Raw genomic sequence first — 27,852 nt, forward strand, 5'->3', positions numbered from 1 at the left:
AAAATCGATAATCCACCGAATCCAACAAATATCCTCTATATTATCTGATAAAATTTGACCTATTTTGTTCACCATGTATATTCACTATGGATACACAGTTGAAACTTTATTACTTCACATGAAAACATTATAATACACGAGCAGTGGATTGATTTTTAAAAAATGAAATATGCAAGACTATAATTGTTCTTAGCAGAATCCTAATAACTGTTTCAAAGTGACAAGTCAATAATGTATGTCTTATAAAACAGTCTTCAGCAAATTAACCCTTTGCATGCTGGGAAATTTGTCGTCTGCTAAAATGTCTTCTGCTGAATTTCTAAAATTAGCATTTTCTTCGATTTTTTTCAAAGAACACTATCAGAATAGCAAACAGTTTGGATCCTGATGAGACGCCACGTTCTGTGGCGTCTTATCTGGATCCAAACTGTTTGCAAAGGCCTTCAAAATCCGGTTCCCGCACTGAAAGGGTTAACATATGCACATACAAGTCATATTTAATCGATTTATTTGATGGCCTTCAACAAATGGCTTAACTATCTCTGTTACAATGTTTGTAATCATTAAGGCTTCCATTCCAACTATGGTCCATATTAACCCATTTATGCCTAGCATCTAGAAAAAAGGCCTTGGCAAACAGCGTAGAACCAGATGAGACGCTGCATGATGCAGCGTCTGATCAGGGTCTGCACTGTTTGCTTAAAGGAATTTCTGTAAGAAATATCCTAATGTGTATAGATATAAATATATTAGAAATCCTTAATTTTGGAAATAAATTGATCCAATTTAGAAGGATGGGAGAGTCCACTAGGCATAAATAGGTTAATGCTTGCATCCCAGCTCAGAGTCCATATTCAGGCTTGCATAGCTGCTCCCTCTTTCTTGGCCTCCAGGGACAATCCTGAACCTGAAAATCCTGATGCTCCCTGGAACAAAACAAGTGAAGAAAATTAATTGAGGCTCACTCTGAAAATACTAGGCTTAATGCATGTGCCTAAAGAGTCATCACAGAGGAGCCTGTGCAGAGTGCAGAGGCCAATCAGGGAGGACACTATACCCCAACTGGTAAACTTAATTTTCACAAAGAAGAGACATACTCTAAACCAACAATACAATGATAGTGCCAATTAAAGTTACACAGATATTCCTTCGAAAGGTTTGGAAGAAATGGAGCAGACATGACAATGTTATAAAATATTACTGACAGATCGCTAGACAAAGGCAGTTCTTGAAAGCCTTCACCTGATTTGCAGAAAAGTGTAAAACCTTTATTACTTAGAAGCTAAGTGAAAATGGCTCTGTTCAAACAGCATAAAACAAGAACAGCCTGCGAGTAACTTACAGTCTGTTCAGGTTTTATGCTGCTTGCTGCTCATCAGTATCTAAGCTTTGGAAATAAAGCATTTAAAACTTGAATCTAGTAAGAAAGGTCTTGAATTAACTTTAACTTTCTAGTTATTACATAGTTAAAACATAAGACATATGGTAAACAAGAGCTGTCACCTGAGGATGACTTATGCCCCCTATAAACGCTTGATAGAAGTTATGAGCTTTTTTCGAAACCTAAACGCAGATTTCGAATCGTAAACGCGGACCCTAAGTTCAAGGTCAAGGTCACAGGGGTCAACATTTGTGTGCGTATGGAAAGGCCTTGTCCATATACACATGCATGCCAAATATGAAATTGCTTTTGAATTGAAGCGACATAGAAGTTATGAGCATTTTTCGAAACCTAAACGCAAAGTGTGACGTACAGACGGACGGACAGACAGACGGACGGACGGACAGTCCGATCACTAAAACACGCATCTAAGTAGTAAAGGGTTCATAAGCCATTGACAAAACCAGGATTATCAGCCCAATCTCTACCCTCTGCAGAGGTATAATATCCTTTTCTGTCATCTTCTTGCCATTGATGGGGTCCAACATGTCCTTCTTGATCAGCTTTTCTACGCAGTCCAAGGTCACCACGCAGCCTCTGTAAACACAGCAACAGTGTAACTGAATCAGCCAAAACAAGCCCTTTAAATGTGGTCAGTAGTTTTACCCCTTAAATCTCATCAATTGCAATTACAAGAACCTACATGTCTCCTTGTTGAACATACATAGCAGAAACCGTGAACTAATATCCAAGGGACAGTTCTTGCAAAGCTATTTAAAGTAGAATGAACAGGTATCATTTAAATTATATTTTACTTGTTTGAAAAAAAAATCATTTTATTATGGTTACTTTTTCTATTGTATTCTTTCTACCATTTACCGGTAGCTTCCACTTTTTACATTGCCATGTACAGAGAATATGTATAACACCACATCAGATCTGCGTCAGTCTTTTTACAACATGCACTGACATTCAACAATTGTTATTTTTTAAGAAACACAATAACAATTTACCTTATCTAAATATGTGCCATGTATAACATGAACCTAACAAGTTTAGACATATAATTAAGCTCACCAGCTAGATATAACAATTCTGAAGCAAAGCAGACTTACGATGTTCTTAAAACAGCAGCGGGCACTGAATTACCCAAGATGTCATTAGTGACAGCACATACATAGCGGTTCTGAAATAATAAAGATTTCAAGAATTAAACCATTTCCAATGTAACCAAATTTTATAAGTTCATTGTTACAAAACTAACTAATGTAATGACTCATAATAATTCATATGGTTTTATTGCTATTATATTTTTCAGTAGATTTTTTTATGTCACTTTAGACACTGGTATGCATATGCCTACAAATCAATAAAAGTCTCCTGAAGTGAACAGTATAGTTGATTACTTGAGTCGTGTTCTGAGAAAACTGGGCATAATGCATGTGCGTAAAGTGTCATCCCCGATTAGCCTGTGCAGTCCACACAGGCTAATCAGGGACGACACTTTCCGCCTAAATTGGATTTCTGCTAAGAAGAGACTTCATTTAAACGAAAAATGTCATACAATGGGAAAGTGTCGTCCCTGATTAACCTGTGTGGACTGCACAGGCTAATCTGGGACGACATTTTACGCACATGCATTATGCCAGGTTTTCTGAAAACGACTCATTTTAATAATAATTAATGATGATAAGCAATAAATACAGCACACTGAAATACCAGTATAATGCCAAAATAAAATATTTCTCAGCTTAGAGACAAGAAGACAAGATTTATTATAAAAGGTTTTATGGTGGGTGAAAATACTGTGTATTGGTGACAATATTAAGCCTGTCTGAAATTCCACAGGGGGGGGGGGGGGCATACATATTCCTTACACTAGAACTTAAAAGCTTAGATAAAGCCTTTTATATTTAAACTCCCCTCCCCCCCATTCAGTTTATTAATTGCCTTTTTACTGGCATCATACTGTGATCATGGTTCAGCAGCCATTATCAGGGGGTGATCTATTACAGTAGATTCCACTTAATTGAATATCGGTTAATCGAATAATTCGATTAATTGAATAGAAATTGAAAACACCAAACCATTTGCATCTCTTCCCCTTGTAAAAACTCCACATATTTTGATAGGATATATGGCGTATTTCGGTTAATTGAATAGCCAATTTTCTATTGCACACTATAATCCACACTATAATCCAGCAAAGAATGTCATAAATCTCCAAGGATACGCATTGTATCGACAATTTTGACAGACACGCTCAGTTGACTGCCTTTGTATTCATTTCACACCATGCATGTATGCAGCGTCTGTCAAGCTTCACGTGACTAACAGGTGTAGTATGCGAGTAAGTACAATGCAAACTTTCGAATGCAAACTGTCGAGTAACACACTTCAACAGTTTGTTGTCGCTTAGAAACAATTAAAGAGTGTGTTGCTGATTAGAAACAAACTGTTGACATGTCTTTCTAGACAGTTTGCAATAGGTGATGGAATGTTACACTATATTCTCAGTTCGTGTATATAAACCTACACAAATGCGTCACAGTAAATCATATCTAAACATGATGTCGAACAATCGAAAACGCGCACATTTGTCAAAACATCGCAGTCTTAACACTGCTGATCATGTTTTCACAATAACCAAAATTAAATCCAGTATTGACCAGATTTTCCGGTAAATCAGTACACAGTTCATTATCTGTTTCAATACTAAACTATCTTAAAGAGCATAACGTCAAAGATACTGCATTCTCCACGCTACAAAGTTTTCCTTTGACAGTGTATCTACACCCACGCTAATTTTCGCGCGCTTTTAACCAGGACAATACATGAGCAATAGATGTTGCTAGCGTAAGCGTTGGGCAAGCAATAAAATGAAAATGGGAAAAATCATTACACGCACCGTATGGCGTGACATTGTACATTGCTGCATAGTTTTCGCTAGCTTTTTGTTGGGGGCAAAGGAAATATACATGTGGACGGTTTATTGAAAGATAGAAAGTGTGTTTTGGATTACAAAATTTGTATTCTCATTTTGGAATTCAACAAAACATTTATATTATATTTATAATGGATTCAATATTAAATTCCAATATTAGATATTATTAAATATCAGTATTGTTATTTTAAGTACTAACAGTACTCAAACTGACCATTACTATATATATGAGCCATGAACTGTGAAAAGGGGGTTTAATGCATGTGCGTAAAGTGTCGTCCCGATTAGCCTGTGCAGTCCATACAGGGTAAGTGTCGTCCCCGATTAGCCTGTGCAGTCCATACAGCTGTGCAGTCCATACAGCTGTGCAGTCCATACAGGCTAATCAGGGACGAAACTTTATGCTGTTATGATACACGTATTTTTCTTTTAACCCTTTGCATGCTGGGAAATTTGTCGTCTGCTAAAATGTCGTCTGCAGAATTTCTAAAATTAGCATTTTCTTTGATTTTTTTCAAAGAATACTATCAGAATAGCAAAAAGTTTGGATCCTGATGAAACGCCACGTTCTGTGGCGTCTCATCTGGATCCAAACTGTTTGCAAAGGCCTTCAAAATTCGGTTCCAGCACTGAAAGAGTTAGATAAAGTCTCTTCTTAGCAAAAGTCCAGTTTAAGCAGAGAGTGTTGTTGTTGATAAGCCTGATTGTATTACTTTCATCAAAAGCAAATATCGATAAAATGTAAAAATGTTTACAAACACTGATTAACAAAACTAGGTCTTCTCTAATCTGCATCAATACTAAACAGAAATTAAAATGGCATTACTGGTTACTTTAAAAAAAAAGAAAAAAGATTTTTGTTGTTAAGTAACTAATTTGCATGATAAAAGATCAAAGCATTCTTTATATAATGTAATGAAAAGTAATAAAAACTGAAGTAATGAAATTGAATATATAAACCATGCACCTGTTTGCTGATAAGTGCTGTTTTACTGTCACCATCTTTGATATGGGTGAAGTTGACATCGATCATATCCTTCAGCTTGATTGGCTTGCCGCTCATTGGACATCGAACCTTCTCATCCTGTAACCAGTGACAACCAATATCAACACAGTGCATTTAAAGTTTCATGGAGAATATAATAAATGTTTAATAGCATGTCAGGCTCGTAGCCACAGTTTTGAAAAGGGGGTTGGGCATTTTTCTCATCAAGGAATGTTATTGAGAAACGAAGCGGCAAAGGGTGTTGGTGTCGGAGGGGGCATCTCCCTCCTGCAGTCGGTGGGTTTAGAGGTTCTACCCCTAGAACATTTTGAAAATTAAGCGTAAAATCCTCCATTCTGATTATTGTTTATTGGTATTAAGAGACTGACGTTATAGAGCATTTATATTTGAAATTTCACTTTCATTGATCATACTCTGACTGAGTATGAGTCGATCAATATGATACTGACTGATCTACGTGAATATGATATAACATACATGTATTCCCCATTACCGTTTTTCAATTACCACCTTTTTCGATCAGTCACGCAAATACATTATTTTGTATGGTCGTTAACCCGACACTAGTATGCGCGTACACACTTTGTTTAAATATGCAAAAACACATTTATAGAATGTAAAATCAACAATAAGAAAGGTATAAAATATCATTATTTCTTGGAATCTTGATAAGGTTGGTGTATTTTACCATGCCAAAATTCTACCATTCATAAATCAAGCAAATCAAAAGGAAGTATTTGACTTTTTTCAAAACAATTGTTTGTCTGCTACTATAGATAGTAGCAGAGGCCTAGCATTGCTCAACCATGCTAATAGTGTATTGTACAACAAACACTGATTAACAAAACTGGGTCTTCTCTAATCTGCATCAATACTACACAGAAATCGAAATGGCATTACTGGTTACTTTAAAAAAAAAAGAATTTTTTTTTTAACAAATTAGTCATCTTTTTCTAAACAAATTTCAGAAGCATGCATATACAACTGGCACGATGGTCTCAAAGTCCTAAACAATGTATACCAGGTTGTTCACGAAAAAAGATTGACTTATTTGCCCATTATGCTCAAGATCCGTCACAGTTAATGAACATTAAACGTTAATGATCATATATTACAACAAATGTTCAAACAAAGCATTTTTTTTTATCAAGCATTTTGTCTATTAATAAATTGTAAGACTGAGATTTGGTATATAATTTAAACCCCTACTGGCTTATCTTCCAGTTTTGGTTTAGCATCTGGTGTGAGTGCTGGTACCCAGAAGCTAGGCAGGGTCTTATCAGTTCCCTCCTTCATGTTTGATATTGATGCCGACTTCCCTGCTCCACTAGTACCTGGAAATTGAAATACTATCATATTTGTAAATATGATCACAAAACCTTCCATTAAGTTTTGAGTGTGAAATCCAATTTATGGCAAAAAATGCACAAACGTAAACTAAACGTTTTTAGCAAAAAAAGAACCAGACAAGAGCTGTGTTTGTGAAACACAATTCCCCTACTGCGCTTTGAAGCCATATATTTGACCTTTGACCTTGAAGGATAACCTTGACCTTTCACCTCTCAAAATGTGCAGCTTCATAAGATACACATGCATGACAAATATCAAGTTGATATCATCAATATTGCAAACGTTATGAGCAATAATAAAATATGGGGACAGACACACACATACAATGACAGACAGACAGATAGAGAAGCCAAAAACAATATACCCGCGATCATTCAATCTGGGGGCATAAAAAAAATATGAACGTGCAAATTCATTAAATTGATATCCCCGCCTAATAAATTTTGTTTATGGATGGGTGCTAATCCCTTGATAAATGGTATGATAAAAAAAAATTAAGTGCAGGGTAATTGTTTTATACACAGAAATTCTCCTTATTGATGTCTATACACCCACTACGTTTCATGTTCATATCCTAAATAGTATCTGAGATATAGCCCTGATTTTTTTTGACAGACTGACGGATGGAATGACAGATTGAAAACCCCAATTCTATATACCACCTCTTTTTTGCGGGGGATAATAACCCTTTGCATAAAGATTAACAACTTTAAGCAATAAGATATAACTTTAAAATAAAATTAAATGATCATCCAATATTCTCATGAACATTTTTTATGTCACTGTCAATATGAGTCTGCACAGACTAATCTGGGATGACACTTGACACACATGCAGTATGCCCAGTCTTCTCAGAACGCGACTCATATATACACAATACTACCTCCTGCCTCTACCTTGTTTCACAGATGGGGCCTGCAGGGTGTGACTTGAGAAACTGCGGACTTTTTCCTGCTCCTCGAGGGCTTTTATCTCTTTAGCCTCTGCCTGTTAATCAGAAGTATGAACAGATTAACCCATTTATGCCTAGTGGACTCTCCCATTCTTGAAAATTGGATCAATTTATTTCAAAAATTAGTGATGTCTAGTATATTTATTTCTATATTTAGAATATGTCTTACAGAAATTCCTTTAATTAAAGGGGCCTTTTCACGTTTGGGTAAATAGACAATACGGAAAAAAAGTTGTTTCAGATTCGCAAATTTTCGTTTTAGTTGTGAGGAAACAGTAATACTGAACATTTACCATGCTCTAAAATAACCTTTATATAAATCTTTTGACGATTTAAAAACCTGAAAATTATAAAGCGTTGCAACGCGAAACGAATTTATAATTTGGAGAGTTCTGTTCTTGTCGTTATATTTTGTGAAACTACGAGGATTGCTTATATAAAGTATACAATACATCGGTCATTGTATCAGGAAGGATGGCCGAGTCGTCTAAGCGGGTGATTTTTTACTATAGGATTCCAGGGGTCAGTGGTTCGAGCCCTGCTGAGGTTACCTTTTTAAAATTTTATTCTTGATTTTTTACTGGTGCTTTTTAGATCCAATGTTTACATTTATCAATATAAAGCATTTAATGAAAAATTCAAAACATGCCAAAATATGTGAAAAGGCCCCTTTAAGCAAACAGCGTAGGCCCAGATGAGATGCCGGGTCTACGCTGTTTGCCAAGGTCTTTTTTCTAAATGCTAGGCATAAATGGGTTAAACATGAAATTCCACAATAGTGTTCAAAGGCTTTTTTTCTTTCATACATTTTTAGCTCACCTGAGCGCTAGCTCGAGGTGAGCTATTGTGATCACTCAGCGTCCGGCGTCCGTCCATCCGTAAACAATTTGTAAACATCTTCTTCTACTAAACCATTGAGCCAATTTCAACTAAATTTCATGTGGAGCATCCCTAGGTCATGGGACAAAAGAATTGTTAAAAAAAAATTGATCACATAACCAAGATGGCCGCCATGACCATATATGGTAAAAACCTTAAAAAATCTTCTTGTCAGAAACCGCTCATCAGATTTTCAAAAAAATTCACAGGGATGACATTTGAGGGCTCCCCTGAAAAAGTTGTTCAAAGAAATTTGATTCGTCAAAAAACATGGCCGCAGGAGCTCGTTGAACTTTGCATGTTTATTCGTTTTTGCCTATTTTGTGAAAACTTTCAAAAATCTTCCACATTTTTTGTCCGATCCTTTCCAAATTTGCACAGTGTCTTTATATCAATGAGGACACGAACCCTACAAAAAATGAGCATTATTGGTCCATGAAGTACAGAATTACCTCCCCTTGAATTGAGAAAATGGTGTTTATGCAATAAAGTCCAAATTTTTCATCCAATTCTTTCCAAACTTGTAAGGATTTAGCATGGTTCAAACAAGGGAAACAACTACGGTTTATGCATGTTTTTTTATTACAGATTTGCCTCCCTTTAATTCATTCAAAATCTCATTTTACAGCAGAGATTCCAAATCTGACCTGTAAATGAGCCCCATATTTACTGCTGGTGCTATGTTACCTTTTCCCATTTGATCATTCTTAAGTATTGGTCTTGTAATGCTGCTACTGCTACTGCTACTGCTACTACTAATACTACTACTACTACTTCTACTTCTACTACTACTACTTCTACTACTACTGCTACTACTACTACTACTACTACTACTACTACTACTACTACTACTACTACTAGTACTACTACTACTAGTACTACTACCACCACCACCACCACCACCACCACCACCACCACGTCTACTATTACTACTTCTACTACTACTGCCACTACTACTACTACTTTTACCACTACTACTACTACATGTACTACTACTACTACTACCACTACTACTACTACTACTACTACTACTACTTCTACTACTACTTCTTCTACTACTACTACTAGTGCTGCAACAATACGCCAAAAACCGTATTGCAATATATTGTCAGTTCAAAAACCCGTATTGCAATATATTGCAATATATTGCTAACTTGTACCAAAATTATAACTTGCCAATTACCCGATAATCCCATAAATTCCAATTTTAAAGCAAATTCTGGTAAATATTTACTATAAATGTGCTCAAGAATAATAAGAAACACAAACATTCGCAAATTTTCTTAAGTATCAAATACATTTTTGCAATTGTTACTATTTAAAGATGTGATGAAATAACGTCCAACCGGGGCGTTTTTCCCATTGAACACGCATCATTCAGCTGACGTGATGTTCTCCTTTTTATACAACACAAAATACACCCATACTTTCCATGCGACGTTCTACATGTCTGTATAATTTTCGCGCGCTTTTTATTGAGACAAATGATAAAGCACTTTTTATTTGACGCTATAATTTTTCATTGTCGCGTTAGCATTCAAATTTGGAAGCGTGTTTCCGAAATTCGGATTACAAATAATGCTCAGCGTCCGTTGTGCGTGCCTGTGTGTGTCCGTGCGTCCGTCCGTCAACAATTTGTTTGTGTAGACAGTAGAGGTCACAGTTTGCATCCAATCTTGATGAAATTTGGTCAAAATGTTTATCTTGATGAAATCCGGTTTGGGATTGTATTTGGGTCATCTGGGGTCAAAAACAAGGTCACTAGGTCAAATAATAGAACAACCTTCTGTAGACAATAGAGGTCACAGTTTTCATCCAATCTTTATGAAATTTGGTCAGAATGTTTATCTTGATGAAATCTGGGTTGGGATTTTATTTGGGTCATCTGGGGTCAAAAACTAGGTCACTAGGTCAAATAATAGAAAAACCTTGTGTAGACATTAGAGATCACAGTTTTCATCCAACCTTTATGAAATTTGGTCAGAATTCTTGATGAAATCTGGGTGGGATTGTATTTGGGTCATCTGGGGTAAAAATCTAGGTCAAATAAATAGAAAAACCTTGTGTTGACAATAGAGGTCACAGTTTTCATCCAATGTTTATGAACTGTGGTCAGAATGTTTATCTTGATGAAATCTGGATTGGGATTGTATTTGGGTCATCTAGAGTCAGGAACTAGGTCACTAGGTCAAATCATAGAAAAACATTGTGTAGACAATAGAGGTCATAGTTTTCATCTGATCTTAATGAGTCAGGTGAGCGATTCAGGGCGATCATGGCCCTCTTGTTTATATTTTGTAGTTGTATTGACCCTCAACTCCACCCACCTAGCCACCTCAAATTTAATCTTATCCATTCTTGATGTATTTAGTTATTTAGTCTCAAATAGTTCTCAGGTTACTGAGAAGCCAAACAATTATATTGTTAATTACTGAGACTTTGATCTTAACTTTACCATATATAATATGAAGTCTCAATATAAGGTAACTATGTATGAATTTTAAGACATCAATTCTCAACTGATTCAGTGAATGAATTTCTCCATTTTATCAATACATGTAGTGACCATGACCAAACTTACCATATACACAATGCCAGTCAGGGTCCAAATCAAGGTATACAAAGTTCCATTTTCTCAATTCATTCTTGAGTTACCCGTATTGAGATAAAACTTATTTTTCTATTTGACAGCAAACACTTCATATGCAATCCCCAAAAAAACCTTGCTATAAGGTAAATTTTATCTAACAATAAAATATGATTAAAATATTGTTCAATGTAGGCTTGTCAATGCTTATCAAAATTGGTACTTGAATATTTGGTTATTATAATATATGAATACAGTCAAAACTGAGAACAGTGGTCAGTCAAGGGAAACGGCCAAAGTGACTGTTGTTGACGAGTGACTGCTATTCTCGGATCACCACTATTTTAATAGTTGGTCAGTTGGTTGTATTGCTACGTCATTACCCCACCCAGTCTTTCGCACACAGTGTAAAACAAAGGCTCATTACCGATAACTAAGCATAATCACTAATCCTAAAGCTTTTATCGCCTTCTTAAAACAAAACTCGCCTGCACATTTTATTTTTAACAACTTATCAGCGATAAAGAACTATTGACTTTGTCACGCGCTCATGGTTTGTTATTACGAATGCAGCTAATAATTGCAAATAATACATATTCTTATTGTTATGTGCATTTAATCTCAAGTGTTGTTAATTTTTGCAACTCGAAATTACTGACGCGTGACCGTTGTTGTCAGTTCAAACATGGCTTTCGGAGTGAAATATACTGGCCGTTGACTGTTATGGACATTTGACAGTTATTCTCAAGTGAAATGTAGAGTGATTTTCGTCGGTGGAATCCAGACTGACCGTTGTCTGCAATTGACCGTTATTCTCAAGTTTAGACTGTATATCAATATTTGATCGTCCGGTATTTATGTCTTGTCACAGCAAAACTCATTTCTTTATAATCACATACACATTAACCCTTTCAGTGCGGGAACCAAATTTTAAAGGCCTTTGCAAACAGTTTGGATCCAGATGAGACGCCACAGAATGTGGCGTCTCATCAGGATCCAAACTGTTTGCTATTCTGATAGTATTCTTTGAAAAAAATAGAAGAAAATGCTCATTTTAGAAATTCTGCAGACGACATTTTAGCAGACGACAAATTTCCCAGCATGCAAAGGGTTAAAAGTCATAAATACTCAAAATCAACAAATATTTCGTACAATATTTCATAAAATAAAGTTAACCCATAAAAAATAAGTGTTCCTTATAGCAATAGCCAACATTTCTACCCTAGATGAGGTAGAGTTACATAGATTTAAGGAGATCTCGTTTTTATTTGTGTGCGACAATATGCTCCTTGTGAATTTTTGGTGACAATATCCGAATATTACTAGTAAAGGCAAGCCAATCTTGCTTTCAAATGTTTGGATATTGTTGCAAGAAATTCACATGGAATATATTGTTACACAAAAATAAAAACAAGCATTTTGTATCTCGTTTAATCTTTGTAACCAGACCACATCTTACTTTTTTTAATTTTTAGTTTTTTATTTGGTTATAAACTTTCTTTCAAGGGGAGAAAGATCCACCCGATAAAAATTGAAAAAACACAAGACCTGGAACATTTGGATGTCCTTTTAAGTGTACAAGTGCAATACTTAATGCCTTCCTATCTTTGGGAGGGGTGTAACATAAAGTATTAATGGCAGGAATGTTTTTCTGATGAGCATGTAATTACAATTAGTGCTAACCTTTTGCTTTTCTTTTTGTTTTTCATATTCCTTCAGTTTTCTTGCAATTTCTTTTTTCTTCTGAAGAATGTATGTGATGAGGGCTTCTTTGTCATACAGGTAACCATCTTTCCTGAAAAGTCATTAAGTCTCCATGTATTTTAAAGTTTGCGATTCCATGATAAGGCTTCACTGTCACATCATTAGTGAAATCCTAGTTGTCGTCATTGAGCAACCTTAGATGGCTACCTTCACTGTCACATCATAAGTGAAATCCTAGTTGTCGTCATTGAGCAACCTTAGATGGCTACCTTCAACATGGGCAATATATTAAGTTGTATAGTCTTTCCATACACTGACGTTGCAATTAATTCAGCTGCTTAGAAAAACTATTAGTAATACTTTGTGAAACATGTGTAATCCAAAAGACTATCATTCTTTTGACAATAATGGATACAAGCAAGAAAATGTTGGTGTAGCTGCAGGTATATATTTTTTTCATTGCTTTATTTCACATCTATACTACCAGAACTATCAGCGTTTCTATTCTATACGGAACAGAAAATCAATAAAATATTGATTTAATTTCAATTAAATATTATAATTTGTCTTATACTTAAGTTAGTACAATATTCATATGACAATATGTCACTTTCCTTATGGTGATCTATACATGATAGGATGATCTTACGTGACAACAGGGTTTCTGCACGGTTGAAGTGTTAAGCAACAGCAATCAAACTCCTGAAAGACATTTTTGAAGGTCAAATAAGATTCAAAATAAACAGTTCTTGTTCTTTACTCTGTTTATGATTTATGGAAAACAAATATAATCCTAAATTAAAATATTAAATTTTGAGTAATTCCATATCATAAAAAATTGTTGTTCATTTCTGAATCCATCAGAAATCAGATATTATCAGAACAGACATTCACAGCTAAGTTTCATGAAGATAGGGAAAAGTATAATATGAGTTCAAGAAAATTAACTGGTTACACATGCTTAATGCATGTGCTTAAAGTGTCATCCCAGATTAGCCTGTGCAGTCCGCACAGGCTAATCAGGGACGACACTTTACGCTTAAACTTGATTTTTGTTAAGGAGGGATTTCCTTGAAACTAAAAATACCATAAAAGCGGAAAGTGTCATCCCTGATTAGCCTGTGCGGACTGACACTTTACGCACATGCATTAAGCCCAGTTTTGTCAGAACGTGGCTCATATGAACACAGAATATGCTCTGTAGCCTTTGGTGATAATCATTCTGTAAAAGTTTGACAAAATTGCTTTAAAAATGTAGGGGGACTTGCAAATAGAAGAGTGTGATCAACAAAAGCATGCATAGAAATATACGCATCAAACCACGTACTGATGGAATTCCGTTATCTCCAAACCTTTTGCATGGGATTAAAAAAGGTAAGTTATTCAATATCAGCCATACATGAACTTAAAGATAACTAATTTGTGCCCATACTCTTGCTGAGTCCTTTCCAAGCCTTATTTTTTCCGACCCATAACCCGACTGTAACATGTCCTTCTTGCGTTCATGATTGGAATACACATTCCCTGCAGTGCAGTTCTTAGAGTGGCGAGTCATCTGCGAAGAAATAGATCATCAAGAGACAATAAAAAATTTACATACTGGTCTCATTTTTATATAGTGTCATTGCATCACAAGACCTTTTCAGAAAAAAAGCATCAGAAACATGAACAACAACAACAACATGAGCAAACTGCTATTTCAGTGTAAGCTTTGTCAACTTTTTAAACTGAACAAGTTCTAATGTGTTTTGTTCTGAGAAAACTGGGCTTAATTCATGTGCGTAAAGTGTCGTCCCAGATTAGCCTGTGCAGTCCGCACAGACTAATCAGGGACGACACTTTCCCTTTTAAGTCCCTCCTTACCGAAAATCAAGTTTAGGCGGAAAGTGTCGTCCCTGATTAGCCTGTGCGGACTGCATCTGGGACGGCACTTTACGCACATGCATTTACCCATTATGCCCAGTTTTGTCAGAACAAGACTCTAATGATTAATTTACACTTTGCTTGGGGGTTTTCCATTCCAATCAACAATGAATTTGTTATGCAGGACAATTTCCACAGGATTGTATCCAGAAAATTACTGCATGTAGTTTCATATACAGGGGTCTCGCTAGTGGGCAAAGTGGACGATTTGTTCACCCAGGGAATATTAATTTGGTACAATAATTTCATGAAGGCAAACAAAGCTGAATGGCCCATTATAAAAACAATACTCAAGAATGATCAAATCGGAAGAGATAACCTAGCACTGGGCTAATAAATATGGGGCTCATGTACAGGTCAGATTTGGAATCTCTGCTATAAAATGAGATTTAAATGATTTTTTTAACTTAAAACAAATATTTGTAACAAAATATGAATTTGATTTAATGTTGAAATGCTTAAAATTAACAAGGAAGTAAAAATATTCTGAACATTACTGGTTTGTTACAATTGAAGTTTATTTGATACACCTGTTCAGGAAAAAAAAAATTAAAAGTACCATCATTACCAACAATCCATGAGAAATAAGAAAAATGTAGGTTTTATACACATAACATGTCTTATTGTATAAAACAAGTGAAGAGTTGATTAAACGCTGAACAGAAACCACTTATCCTTTAAGTTGCCGCAAAATATACGTAAAACTAAGATCTATGATGCAAATGCACCATTCCCTTCTCGAAATAAAATACGCTTTTTAACAAAATACACTTTAAGAAGTGCATTTATTCTGCGCTTTCTCCAAAAAAGTGTATTTTTTCTGCGTCTTTCGTTTTAAAAGTACACTTAAGTGCATTAAAGTGTATTTTTCGAAATTAGAGCGCGTTTTTTCATAATCTTTTGAATTGACAAGTGTATTTTTTCTGTACTTTTATATGATTGAGTGCGTCTTTTCAATGGAAGTGTATTTTTAACTATATCTTTTCCAAGACAGTGTGTCTTTTCAATTTAAGCGTATTTAAGTGTATTAATAAGTGTATCTTTTCTGGGTCTGAACATATTTTATACTTTTCATACATTATATATTAGTAGTAAAAATTTTGTAGTATTTACAAAAACAACACAAATACAAGTGTTATGTATGACATAATCAAATGTTTATTGATTATTTGAAAACATCAAGAAAATATTACTATTCATAATAAATTTTTTAACAACAATGCTTAACAGCTTTAAAAAGCACAAGTTCAACTAAATCAGGCTGTGGGTCACTTATTAAAAATATTGAACGTGTCAAAAATATTATGTGGGCTTCTGGCAAGCCCGCATAATATTTTTGACACTTTCAATATTTTTAATATTTAAATTATATTTTCTCAAATTTCTTATACTGATATTTAACCCAAATAAAATTAATATCTACCACATTGTCTACTAAACACTTTTTTTAAAGGCAATTAAAATAATATTTATAATAGAATTATAATTTTCTAACACCTTTCAGTATGTCAAATTGAAATATTCACAAATAAATATAATATGCTAAGGGTTATGTGCATGTATTGTAATTTGTGATTTCATAAACAATAAACAGATTGTCATTTCTCAGTAATGATATTCAATTTAAGGTCACAAAGAGAAGAATTGTTATCAGTGATGTGTATTATTCCATATATATTTTGGTGTTGAAATTTGCCTTTATCAGTAGATATATCTCAAGCTGACACAACAGATAAAAGATCAGCTCTCCCCCAATTAAATCAAATATGCATCATAAACACTAATCTCTTATCAGTGATGCAGCAATGCCTAACAAAGGGGTGCATATCATCTGCATACTTTTGATTGGTTGATAGTTTTTGTTTTGAAAACAAGCCACGTTTGATTGGTTTAGGGCACAGGAAGTAAATTTGTTTAAACAAGCAGGTGTCAGCAACTGATAATGAACTACATTTTTAGACATGATTTAGCAAATTAAGATTTTAAATTGTACTTGTAGTGTCAAATGTCTTGAAATACTGTCAGCATGAAGTATTGTGTGATGAAAACAAAGTGTATTTACTACAATGTAGTAAATCAAAGGAGGTCCAAAATGGCTGGATACTGAAGAACAGTTGTAACAGGTTTGTATTTTTATTTCTGCATCCCTTTTTTAATTAAGTTCATTGAATTAATTATGATCATTATCATGTTTATGTATTGTCTCTGGTATAAGGATAAGTAAATGCATTGTAATTTTAAGGAAAACTAACACCAATTGAAACAAAAATAGATAAATATACAAATTAAAAAGTGTTAATGTTGTGTACAGTGAATTATTATGGCTGTGTTTTATGGTTATTGTCATCTTAAACTTTATTTATAGCTAAGTCTGGTCATTACTGAATGGACTTCTTTCCCTCATATTTCAATGAGAACTTTTATATTTTGATTTTAAAGGTAAAACTCTTGCCCCAAGGAAAGAATGTGCATTATCACCTGCTAAAAAAGGAAGAAACAGGGGGATACTGACTGATGTATGGACTTTAACACCAGATTTTTACCCTTCAAGAGTTGGCCAACTAGAGTGAAGCAGGAGAGTGGGCTGTGCTTGACTAAGAAAAGCTGGATTTGTTGAGAGGTAAAACTATACAGGTTATTGCATTTAAAATGCATCACACTTCCAGCCAGTCCAGACAGCCAAATGAGACCACGCATCTTAGTTCATTTTCAAACTGTATTGTCTACAAAACGCTATTTCTTTGATGATAAGAGTTTAGTCACATGTGATCACAGGATTAAAAAATTGCAAAAATAAACAAACAAAAACAACAAGCAAACAAACTTGCATTGATTTAAATTTCTAATTATAATCGCAACAAGATTACCATTACAGCAATATTTCATAGTTAAGTGAAACAAAAACCTTACAATTTAACAAGTATGAAGAATGCCTCGCCCTTTTGATAGTGTGTGATATCATGTTTATCTTTTGCAGATCAATACGCATTCAAGATCCTTAAGAAGAGAAGGACACAAGCAACATCAGTGGTAGATGTCACTCCAGCCCCTGCTTTTCCGGTCTCGCCTGCTGCTTTCCAGGTCCCTCCAGCTGCCAAGATCAGGTCTAGGCACTGGCTGCCATCCAGGTCCCCCTGGCGGTTGCGGTCGTGTTCTCAAATGGCTGCTGTACTGGACTACTGGTCCCACCACCATATTCGGTCAAGGTCTCTCCAAATGCTGAAGTCCAGGTTCCTCCGGCCACTGCGGTTCAGGTACCCCCAACAGCTGTGACCTAGTTCTCTGCAGCAGCTGCGATCTAAATATATTGACCCACTGCGGAACACTGCGGTTAATCGTTTTTTCCATACAATCTTCCACAAATGCCTCATTTTATAATGAAGTGTACAATTCTTATGTTCATATTTGTTTGTGTTATAACGATGATTTTCCTGCACATTGTGTTTTTTTCCCTTAAAACTGCATGGGGCTATTACTTTTTTTACTGAAACATATCAGCACAAAATTGTAAAAGACTTTAACATACTTTAATACAAAAAAGTGTTTAAACCCACAGGAAACCACCTTGCCAAAAACCCACAAAAACTTACTGAGCAGGTTATTGTTTGCCAAAACCTAGCGAGTGTGCGTTTCATTGTCCATATGCTTATAAATTTAATAATTAGAATGAATTATCTTTAATGTATTTTTTTTAGATATATAAACTCAAGAAACTTACATAATTTTTGCGCCACATTACAAGTTTATTTGAATTTGTGTCACTCCTAAGATTTTCCCACGGCCTCCGAATGTCTCTCTTACCCTCTGAAAGTGTTTGTGTTTAGAAATTATTTATAACGTTATTTTTAATAAATAAATCTATTTCAGACTATAAAATACTGTTCTAGCTGTTGATATGTCCCCTTTATAGTTAAAACTGAGATAACTTGTGAGTAAATAGTTGTAAATGGTTGTATATATTTCCAAGTTTGGAAAGTTATGTAGATCTCAAATGTGCTTTCATGTCCATAGTGCTTATATATTTAATAATAAGAACGAATTATCTTTGATGTCATTTTAGGTTTTTTCATATAAACTCGAAAAACTTACATAATTTGTGCGCCACATTACAAGTTTGGCAAGAAAAAATCTTTAACAATATTAAAAACCATGTGAGGATCGAGAAAGATTTAAAAAAAACTATTTTGCTATTTGACAATTTGGTAAGCCTACATGTATGTCTTTGTCTTTCAACATATTTTATTTGCCATTGTTATTTATTGTGATATTGCTTGAAAAAATTGTATATTGACATGTTTTTTTTCAATGCATTCTTTGTATGGAACAATGTAAACCAAAAAGTATAGGGACAGGGGGAAGCAGTTGCAGAGGAAAGCGGAAAAGCTTTTAAGCACCCATAGAATGGCCTTAACTACTTGTTTATTTTAAAATGATTTATGTGAATAAACGTGTTTATTTCAAAGTTTATTTGCTGTTGTTCTCTCAGATCATATTTAAACCGGCCACTTTTCATATCCAAATGAATGTTTTTTTAATAGACATTTTCAAAGATACACTTAAGTGCACTTTATACACTAAAAATACACTTGAGCGTTTTTTTTTCTTCAAAAAATACACTAGAGCGTATTTAAAAAAAATACACTTGAGCGTATTTTTTTCCCCAAATTTTTCAAAAAATACACTAGAGCGTATTTTTTTCAAAAAATACACAAGAGCGTATTTAAGTGTATTTTTTCATGTTTTCCTAAGTAAATTAAAACGCTTAAAATACGCTTCAAGTGTACTTTTTGGGGAACAAAAAAAAACGGTAAGCGAATTAATACACTTAAATACACTTAAGCGTATTAATTCACTTAAAAACACTAAAGTACACTTTAAAATACACACAAAAGTGCATTTATACACTCAAAAAGTGTATTATTTGAACAGAAAAATGCACTTGTTTAGTTAAATGCGCTTTAAAGCGCATGTTATTGGCACCATATTTTTTTCAGCAAAAAATACGGTGCCAATAACATGCGCTTTAATGCGCATTAAAAGCGCATTTAATGCGCATTAAATGCGCATTTAGTGCACTTTTTCGAGAAGGGTTACTCCCAAAGATGTTACCATTTCTCCCTATTTTGGCTTTAGGGAGAAGTGGCTTCTCCCTAAATTTTGAGCCTAGCTAGACCCCTGATATAGGCAAGTTTGTAGCATTTTGTAGGTTTAAAGTAAATATATATGACTTTGTGTTTGCTTGGTCAAAATGCTAATTTCAATGACTGCAAATTTAGTAGATTTCACATGGGCATACATAGTATTGCTTGAAGTTAACACTATATAGAGGATATTTGTTGGATTCGGTGGATTATCGATTTTAGTTCATGAGTGATCATAGAAAAGAATTTTTTCACGAGTGGCGCAGCCACGAATGCAAATATATATTTTCTATGATCACGGGTGAATTAAAATCGATATTCCACCGAATCCAACAAATTTTCTTTTTATTTTATGCTATTTTATCTCAGTTTATATACATTGTTTAAGAGTTTAACTAAAGAAATTCGCAGGGTTAATAACGTCAGAAACAGAAACAGTGAAATTATCATTTTTAATTCACTGATATTTCTCTATAAACCACTGGAAAGCATAAAATAAACTCAGATATTCATATAAAGGTACAGTTTATGTAAACTTATTTTGTAAACTGAGCCAAATTGATGAAGACTATTTTTCTGATGCGCAATATTCTTCTTTACCATTCATATTTAAGTCACCATAATTCAAGCAATAAGACAGTACACTTTACCTTCATGATATATTATGAAATAAAGTATTTCTATTTTAGATATATATTAAGCACATATCGTCGCTGTCGTTCTCAAACCTCGTAGCTACAAAATGCCAACTTTTCAAGAGAGAGAAAAAACCGTCTCATTTTTTTATAACAATGTTTTAGAAACTGAAATTCTGTAAAAATACCAAACAAATGAAGCTGCAAAATACGGTATAAGCCGTAGACGCGGAAGTCATACTGATAAGTCATACTGACAGTCAGACATGGTAGCTACTATATTTTGTCACCACAGTTTTGTCATTTTTATGAGGTACTACAATTCGTCCTGATAGGAAACCTCGTAGTTGCAAATAAAAAAAATTATAAAAACGTTTTTGTCAAATTTGTCCAAACGAAACGACGTACCTATACGTGAAATGGTGTCGCTACGACTTTTCGCCGGGAAAAAAGCCAATAATCATTCTACAATATTTCGTCATGTGGCTTTTTCAAGGGCTCTGATTGGCGTAGAGCTACGAGATATAGTACAAAACACGCGCCAGACTTAATATATTCGGAAAAGACAAAAAAATATTTTGAAAATTGTGGAGCTACGAGGTTTGAGAACGACAGCGACGATATAAGCATATATCAAGCACAGCTTTCTGTTCAGTAGACAAAGCATCTATTTTAGTAAATATATGTCATATTTTGGTTGCTACTTTTATTTGCCCAGCAATCATTATTAATTTGTAATAAAAATGTATATACCTTAATTGATTTTAAATCTGCTTTTTCTCCTCAGCAAGAACTTGAGTTGAGTTTTTGGTAAAATGAGTCATAATATGGCCCCTCAAATTGATGTAAACCTCCTTATTAGCAAAATTAGGTTACCGAAACACGACAATGATAGAGAGATGAGACAACTATGTCATGATCTCTGCAAAATGTCTCAGTATGAAGCGATTTTATTTTCCCAATTGGGAAAAGTACCGGTACCAGCCCAATTTGGAAAATTTAGTGCGAAAAAACTGTAATTGGAACAAGAGCTATCAGAGGACAGCGCGCTCGACTATTCAAGTGCTTGACAGTATAACGTAAGCCATCATGGAGAGGGGGGTATAATGTGGGTGTGTGGTCATTTAATAGATGATCTTTCAAAAAAAAGAAAAAAATATTTATTTATTTTTATTTTTTTTTGGGGGGGGGGGGGGGTTCTGGGGTGGATGGTTTGGGTGGAGTCCAATTTATGTGAGGTAAGTGTTGTTTTGTCAAAGTATGAATGAAAAGTGATCATAAATAAAGAAGTTATGGCAATTTAAGCAAAATTTATTAATTTGACCTTGAGAGTCAAGGTCATTCAAAGGTCAAGGTCAAATTCAACTTGCCAGGTACAGTAACATGATGATAGCAAGAAAGTGTTTGAAGTTTGAAAGCAATAGCCTTGATACTTTAGAAGTACAGTGGATCTAAACACAAAATTTAACAAAATATTCAAAGTTACAAAGACAAAAACGGGCCATAATTCCGTTAAAAAGCCAACCAGAGTTATGCAAATTGCCCTGTACAGTCCCCTTACGATAGTAAACGAGTTTCCCAAGTCTAAAAAGCAATAGCTATGATACTTTAGGAGTAAAATGGACCAAAACACAAAACTTAACCAAATGTTCAATTATCTAAGTATAAAAGGGGCCATAATTCTGTCAAAATGCTTGATACCGTTGTCTGCTCTTGTTTATAGATTTGGGTCATGTTGGTAAAGAAGAATGCAAAATATGGAAGCAATATGTCGAAGGACAGCGGAAATATTTGAGGTGGTACGCAAACTTTAACATAGATTTATTAATAATATGCATATTCTAAGAGAAAAAAGGGCCATAATTCTTACAAAATGCTTGATACAGTTGTCTGCTCTTGTTTAAAAGTGTGGGTCATGTTGGTTAAGAAGTATGCAAAATATGAAAGTAATATGTCAGGGACATAGGAAATATTTGGGGTGGTACGCAAACTTTAACATTTGCACGCTCACGCTAACGCTTACGCCGACGCCGGGGTGAGTAGGATAGCTACACTATATATACAGTCAACTCTCGTTATCTCGAAGTCGGCAGGAACAATAAAAATATCGAGATAATGAGAGTTCGAGATATCCGATTAGGTGTTTTCAAAGAAAAAAATAGACGAAAAGTAACCTTGTTTGTAACATCTAAATACCTGCTAAGTGGTATTACTAAAGCCTTCATCGTGTGGCATAACTACCCTATATATATAACTACATGATATATACGCGTTTTTACGAGGCACCATTAAATTTGCTATTTAATTTAAATGCTTTAAATGACGTTTAAAGTGTTACAGAATTGCATGAACACATGCAGTTATCATTTTTCTAAACTGTAGAGTAAACATCCGGTAATGTTGCTATTTAAAGTTATGATGCAATTGACGTCCAATCAAGACGAGGGTTTTCCATCTGAACATGCGTAAATCACGTTCCGTAATACTGAACTGTACATGTACATTTTGTAATTTGAAATGCAAAGTTCAATCGATTATTAGTACAGGATAAAATAAAAATGAAAAGCCATTCTGAGTCTTATATGTATTTTTTTTTTTTATTAGCATTCCGACCAAATGCCATGCAATAACAGAGCAGTACATACATGTAGACATTGGCGTTCATTAAAATTCAAATTTGCAACGGTTTATATACGCAAACATATAACTCAATGCATTTTGGAATGTTGTTTGTAAAAACAATTAGTCTTTTGGCTTTTCGGCAGGCTGTGTATTAATTGCAGTTAAAGTGACAGGCCTTACTCAAGTGGTAATGGCTAACGACATTACACTCGTGTGGTCATTGATGCAATTAACGAATCAATTATCTACCGCACAGTATCGGGAGCAGCCGGGCGAAGCGGGACGGTGAAGTATCCAAGAAAACATTTCTCACCTTTGCCGACAATGGGACAGGTTTTCGCACTTCAAGATAAACCACAATAAATACATGTAAAATCGGGACTCGGGACAGATTTTTATATCGAGATATCGAATTATTCGACACAACGAAAATCGAGATATTCGATGTTTATTAATATAGATAAAGGAAAAAAAATTGGGACATTGAGCTTACTTCGACATATCGAGAATATCGAGATATCCGATGTCGAGATAACGAGAGTCGACTGTATTTCATATATAATAGTCGAGCTAAAAATGGTGTCATGAAATATTCAGATTGAGAAATAATTAATTGGTGTATTTGTTGCTAACAAATACTTTAAAATGGAAAACTTAGTGCTGTCAAGATGTCAATATTATATAACTTAGGTTGAAGCCAAAGAGTTGCATAGGGAAATTAACTAAATGTTGCATTTTAGTTTTTATTTACTTTTATTTATAGGATGGCAATATGGAAAATTTTAGGTTTTTTTATCCAATGGGAAAGTGCTGTTTTCTCGGTACTTAATAAAAGAAGGAACAAAAATACTGGTATGATAAACATTTGAGGCAATTTTCATTAAAAATCTGTTAAACGTTAAGGTTAAAAAAATACTTTCTACAAATGTAGTTTAACTTTTAATATTTGATCCAAATTTCAAGAAAATCCTTTAAAATGCGCAGGAGATATAGAGCAGACATTACAAAATGGATGCTTGTATATTTGACCTTCAAATTAGCTTGTACAAAATGGATGCTTGTTTATTTGACCTGCAAATTAGCTTGTTCTTGTTAAAGCTTGCATCTCTCACTCATGTCGTGTGCACATTGCCTTAACCCTTACAGTGCGGGAACCGAGTTGTGATGGCCTTTGCAAACAGTTTGGATCCAGATGAGACGCCACAAAACGTGGCGTCTCATCTGGATCCAAACTGTTTGCTATTCTGATAGTATTCTTTGAAAAAAAATCGAAGAAAATGCTAATTTTAGAAATTTAGCAGACGACATTTTAGCTGACGACAAATTTCCCAGCATGCAAAGGGTTAATGACCATAACATTTGAATAAAGTATCAAGACTATTCAACACAGGAAGACATGGACCAAGTACTTTACTAGTTGTACTAACAGAACAAAGTGCAAGGACATCATGCTTTCCAGGAGTTATCAAGATTTCCTTTTCAGCAATATCCACGTACATAAAGCATCTTCATTCAAATTTAAATTGGAAAATAAATGCCTTGCTTGTTTTGTGTAAAGCATGACAGCATTTTTCTACAGGTCTCAAATATTTTTTATGAATACTTTATCAGTTACACTAAACAGACCTTTTCCTGGAGTATCTACAGTTCCATCAAACAAACCCTGGCATTCCCAAAGTGAAATTGTAAAACATTTTTCAAATTTGAAAAAAAAAATACAAAAAAAATTAAGAAAGCAGTGTGGTATGAGTTTTATATCTCATTTTTATTTTCATTACATCTAACAAAGTATTTGACTATTATGTAGATGATTTTGTTCTTCTAATTTGAATTATTATTTACAGCATATTGTTCTTCAGAATAAGTGCAGGTAAACAGCTTACCCAGGAAGTCTCTTAACTAACAGCTGTGATATAATTGATATACACCAGTTGATTGTTATTGTTTACATTACAGATATTCCACGCATACGCACTGGTTTGCAAAAGAACAGGTTACAGTAACATAAAACATATGGACACAGGCATGTGTTTAGTCGAGAAATCGATGACATCCATTACCCTTGGTACAGGTAAGTTGTACCCGAGCCAACAATGACCAATCGAGCCTAAATTAGCCTGGTGCTTGTTAGTATATTTTCCGTACCCGGGGTACAATAAAGTATTATTTATACTTAAGAGTACCCGGGGTACATTTAAGTAGTACCTGAGTCGAAAATGACCAATCTAGCCATACTGGCAGCCAAACATGAAGGTTGCCTTGGTGTTATGGATATCGGCAATTTAACATTTTATTCCTTCTTTATAAAGTAGTGTAAAACGTCACTTTCCCAATTAGGCAAAAATTACAATTTCCCAATTGCTGTCAAAATTTCAATGAAAGGTTTCAAAGACAACACAAATATTTTTTTTTATAAAAGGGGCCTTTTCACAGATTTTGGCAAATTTTGAAGTTTGTCATTAAATTGTGTTGATAAATGTAAACATTGGATACAAAAAGCTCCAGTAAAAACTCAAGAATAAAATAAAAAAAGGTAACTTTTAGCAGGGCTCTAACCACTGACCCCTGGAGTCCTAGAGTAAAAAGTCTACAACTTAGACCACTCGGCCATTTTTCCGAATACATTGCCAGATGTATTTTATACTTTATATAAGCAATCCTCGTAGTTTCACAAAATATAATGATAAAAACAAAACTCTCCAAATTATTAATTTGTTTCGCGTTACAACACTTTATATTTTTCGGCTTTTTAAACCGTCAAAAGATGCATATAATGGCTATTTTAGAGCATGGTCAATATTCAGCATTACTGTTTCCTCACAAATATCATAACTAAAACAAAAATTTTCGAATCTGAAACAACTTTTCCCAATTTTGTAAATTTACCCAAACGTGAAAAGGCCCCTTTAAAATGCAACATTTAGTTAGTTTCCCTATGCAGAAATATGGCTTGAACCTAAGTCAATATAATATTGACAACTTAACAACACTAAGGTATAAATTGTAAAGTATTTGGGAGCAAAAAAATAAAATAACCGATTTCCCAATATGAAGACTTCAAAACGCAAATTTTCTGGGGAATTTGCGCACATTTTCCCAAAAGGGCTGGTACCGTCTGGTACTTTAACAAATTGGGCAAAAACATCGCTGGATATGGTGTCTGCCTAGCGACTGGGAGGTCACAGGTTCAATGCCCACTGTGGGAGCGCTCTTTAGATTTCTGGACTCAAAGCCTTTCAAATAAGCCTACGGCTTTCTATGCAATCAACCTTAAATAAATATGTGTTAATTGTTGTAAGATACAGCCGTGATGCTGCTACTATCTCCTTCATCAGGTGGGGCCATATTCATCAGACATTTTGGCACTGTCCCACTACGTCCTTCTATGGTGTGCCGACCGGAAGTGATCAATTTCAGGCCAGGAGATAGTAAGCCTCCGCTACACTTCCTCATCTGCCAGGTCTCGGTGGCCAGTCTCTAGTCGACAGCCCTGTGTCCCCCTATCCACTTTTCCTCTCTCTTCCGCCATAGCCACAAGGAAGCAGACTCTGTTTTACATGCAACAACCAATATCGCCCGTTTCCGGACCTGTCCTGTAGCCCCCAGTCTGCTGAAAGTGCGCCACAGTGATTGTGCTGGGAAACCTCTGCAGCCCACCTCCACCGGAAAACACCATGCCTTCCAGCCTTTCTCTGTGCAGGTATCTGTGAGAGCCTGGTATTTTTCGTGCTTCAATTCGAAGCTCTCCTCAATCCGCTCCTCCCATGGTACTGTGAGCTCCACCATCACAACCTGTTTTGATGCAGCTGACCACAGTACTATGTCGGGTCTCTGGTATGTCACAGTGATCTCCTATGGAAACTTGAGCTGTTTCTTCAAGTCTGCTTCCATTCTCCAATCTTTTGCCGTTCCAAGAATCCCACATGCGCGTTTGGCCTTTGCCCCTTCTTCTCCGACTCTGACAAAGGAAATGAATTAGGGGCCTTTGTTGGTCGTCTTCTGCATTTTTCGTGCTTGATCTAGATGATCGGCGATTGAAGCAAGAACCTGTCGTACGGCCATCTGTATCTGCCAACAGACAGGGCTGCCCTGCATGAGCTCAGGACATGTTCCAGATTCGCTGATCTTCCACAGAGCTTGCAATCTGGCTTTTCGGAAAGACCCCAAGTCACTACGTCTGTTGGACTTAGCAGCACATCGTAGACAGACTTGAGCAGGAAACTAAGTCTGTCGCTTTAAATTAGTGTTCTGAAATACTATTAGGAAACTTAAAACATAATATATGTTCAGAAAGGCCAATGTTTCAGTCGATGTGTTCCCCATCCGAAATGCTAAATATCCGAATTTGTTAACACGGAACAAAAGTGAATAACAACTTTGGAAAACTAATTGATTGTATGTTTAATTGTGAAATGATTACTTACTTGTTATTGTACCGATTTTATAATTGAATTAATTAAATAAAACGATAAAAATCTATTTTTTTATTCTTCAGCGTTTTGTTAGGGAAATCACTGCATTCATAAATTGATAAACGCAATACATCAGTTATTGCCCTTATTGCCAAATGCTCCATGAAACGTCCAATCAATTTAGGTTAAAGGTCGTGACGATTATTGTTTAATAATAAAAATAATGTCTAAATTAACGCACCAAGTCACAAAATCTGTAGCTTTAGATCTTGTCAAACAATTTGACAATTTTTTGTTTGACTGTGACGGTAAGTAC

At 35.0% G+C, this 27,852-nt stretch overlaps 2 protein-coding genes and 1 long non-coding RNA gene across 4 annotated transcripts in view; 2 read left to right on the top strand and 1 right to left on the bottom strand.

Annotated features, from left to right (window-relative positions):
* Positions 1 to 93: 93 nt before the first annotated feature.
* On the bottom strand, positions 94 to 27,699 carry LOC127852753 (nitric oxide synthase-interacting protein-like). The gene is made up of 10 exons (XM_052386714.1): positions 27,549 to 27,699; positions 14,236 to 14,358; positions 13,453 to 13,505; positions 12,783 to 12,894; positions 7,578 to 7,668; positions 6,541 to 6,665; positions 5,293 to 5,409; positions 2,497 to 2,567; positions 1,870 to 1,978; positions 94 to 926 (listed from the first exon to the last, which is right to left on the bottom strand). The coding sequence occupies exons 2-10, from the start codon at positions 14,356 to 14,358 to the stop codon at positions 855 to 857; spliced, it is 873 nt and encodes a 290-aa protein (XP_052242674.1). The 5' UTR covers positions 27,549 to 27,699; the 3' UTR covers positions 94 to 854.
* Positions 14,062 to 27,852, top strand: part of LOC127852752 (glycerol-3-phosphate phosphatase-like) — a 51,095-nt gene continuing 37,304 nt past the window's right edge. Inside the window, exons 1-2 of one of the 2 annotated variants that reach the window (XM_052386712.1) lie at positions 14,062 to 14,177; positions 25,081 to 25,195. In XM_052386712.1, coding sequence (XP_052242672.1) covers positions 14,133 to 14,177; positions 25,081 to 25,195 — 160 coding nt within the window. In that variant the 5' untranslated portion in view covers positions 14,062 to 14,132. Of the gene's footprint in view, positions 14,178 to 25,080; positions 25,196 to 27,677; positions 27,845 to 27,852 lie in introns of those variants that run through there. The other variant, XM_052386713.1, reaches the window with a different exon arrangement.
* LOC127852754 (uncharacterized) lies at positions 16,688 to 18,342 on the top strand. The gene is made up of 3 exons (XR_008036248.1): positions 16,688 to 16,849; positions 17,166 to 17,346; positions 17,704 to 18,342. It is a non-coding gene; the product is annotated as an uncharacterized LOC127852754 (long non-coding RNA).

The sequence above is a fragment of the Dreissena polymorpha genome, chromosome 12 (assembly GCF_020536995.1).
Source record: "Dreissena polymorpha isolate Duluth1 chromosome 12, UMN_Dpol_1.0, whole genome shotgun sequence".
In the NCBI taxonomy this organism is placed as follows: Eukaryota; Metazoa; Mollusca; class Bivalvia; order Myida; family Dreissenidae; genus Dreissena; species Dreissena polymorpha.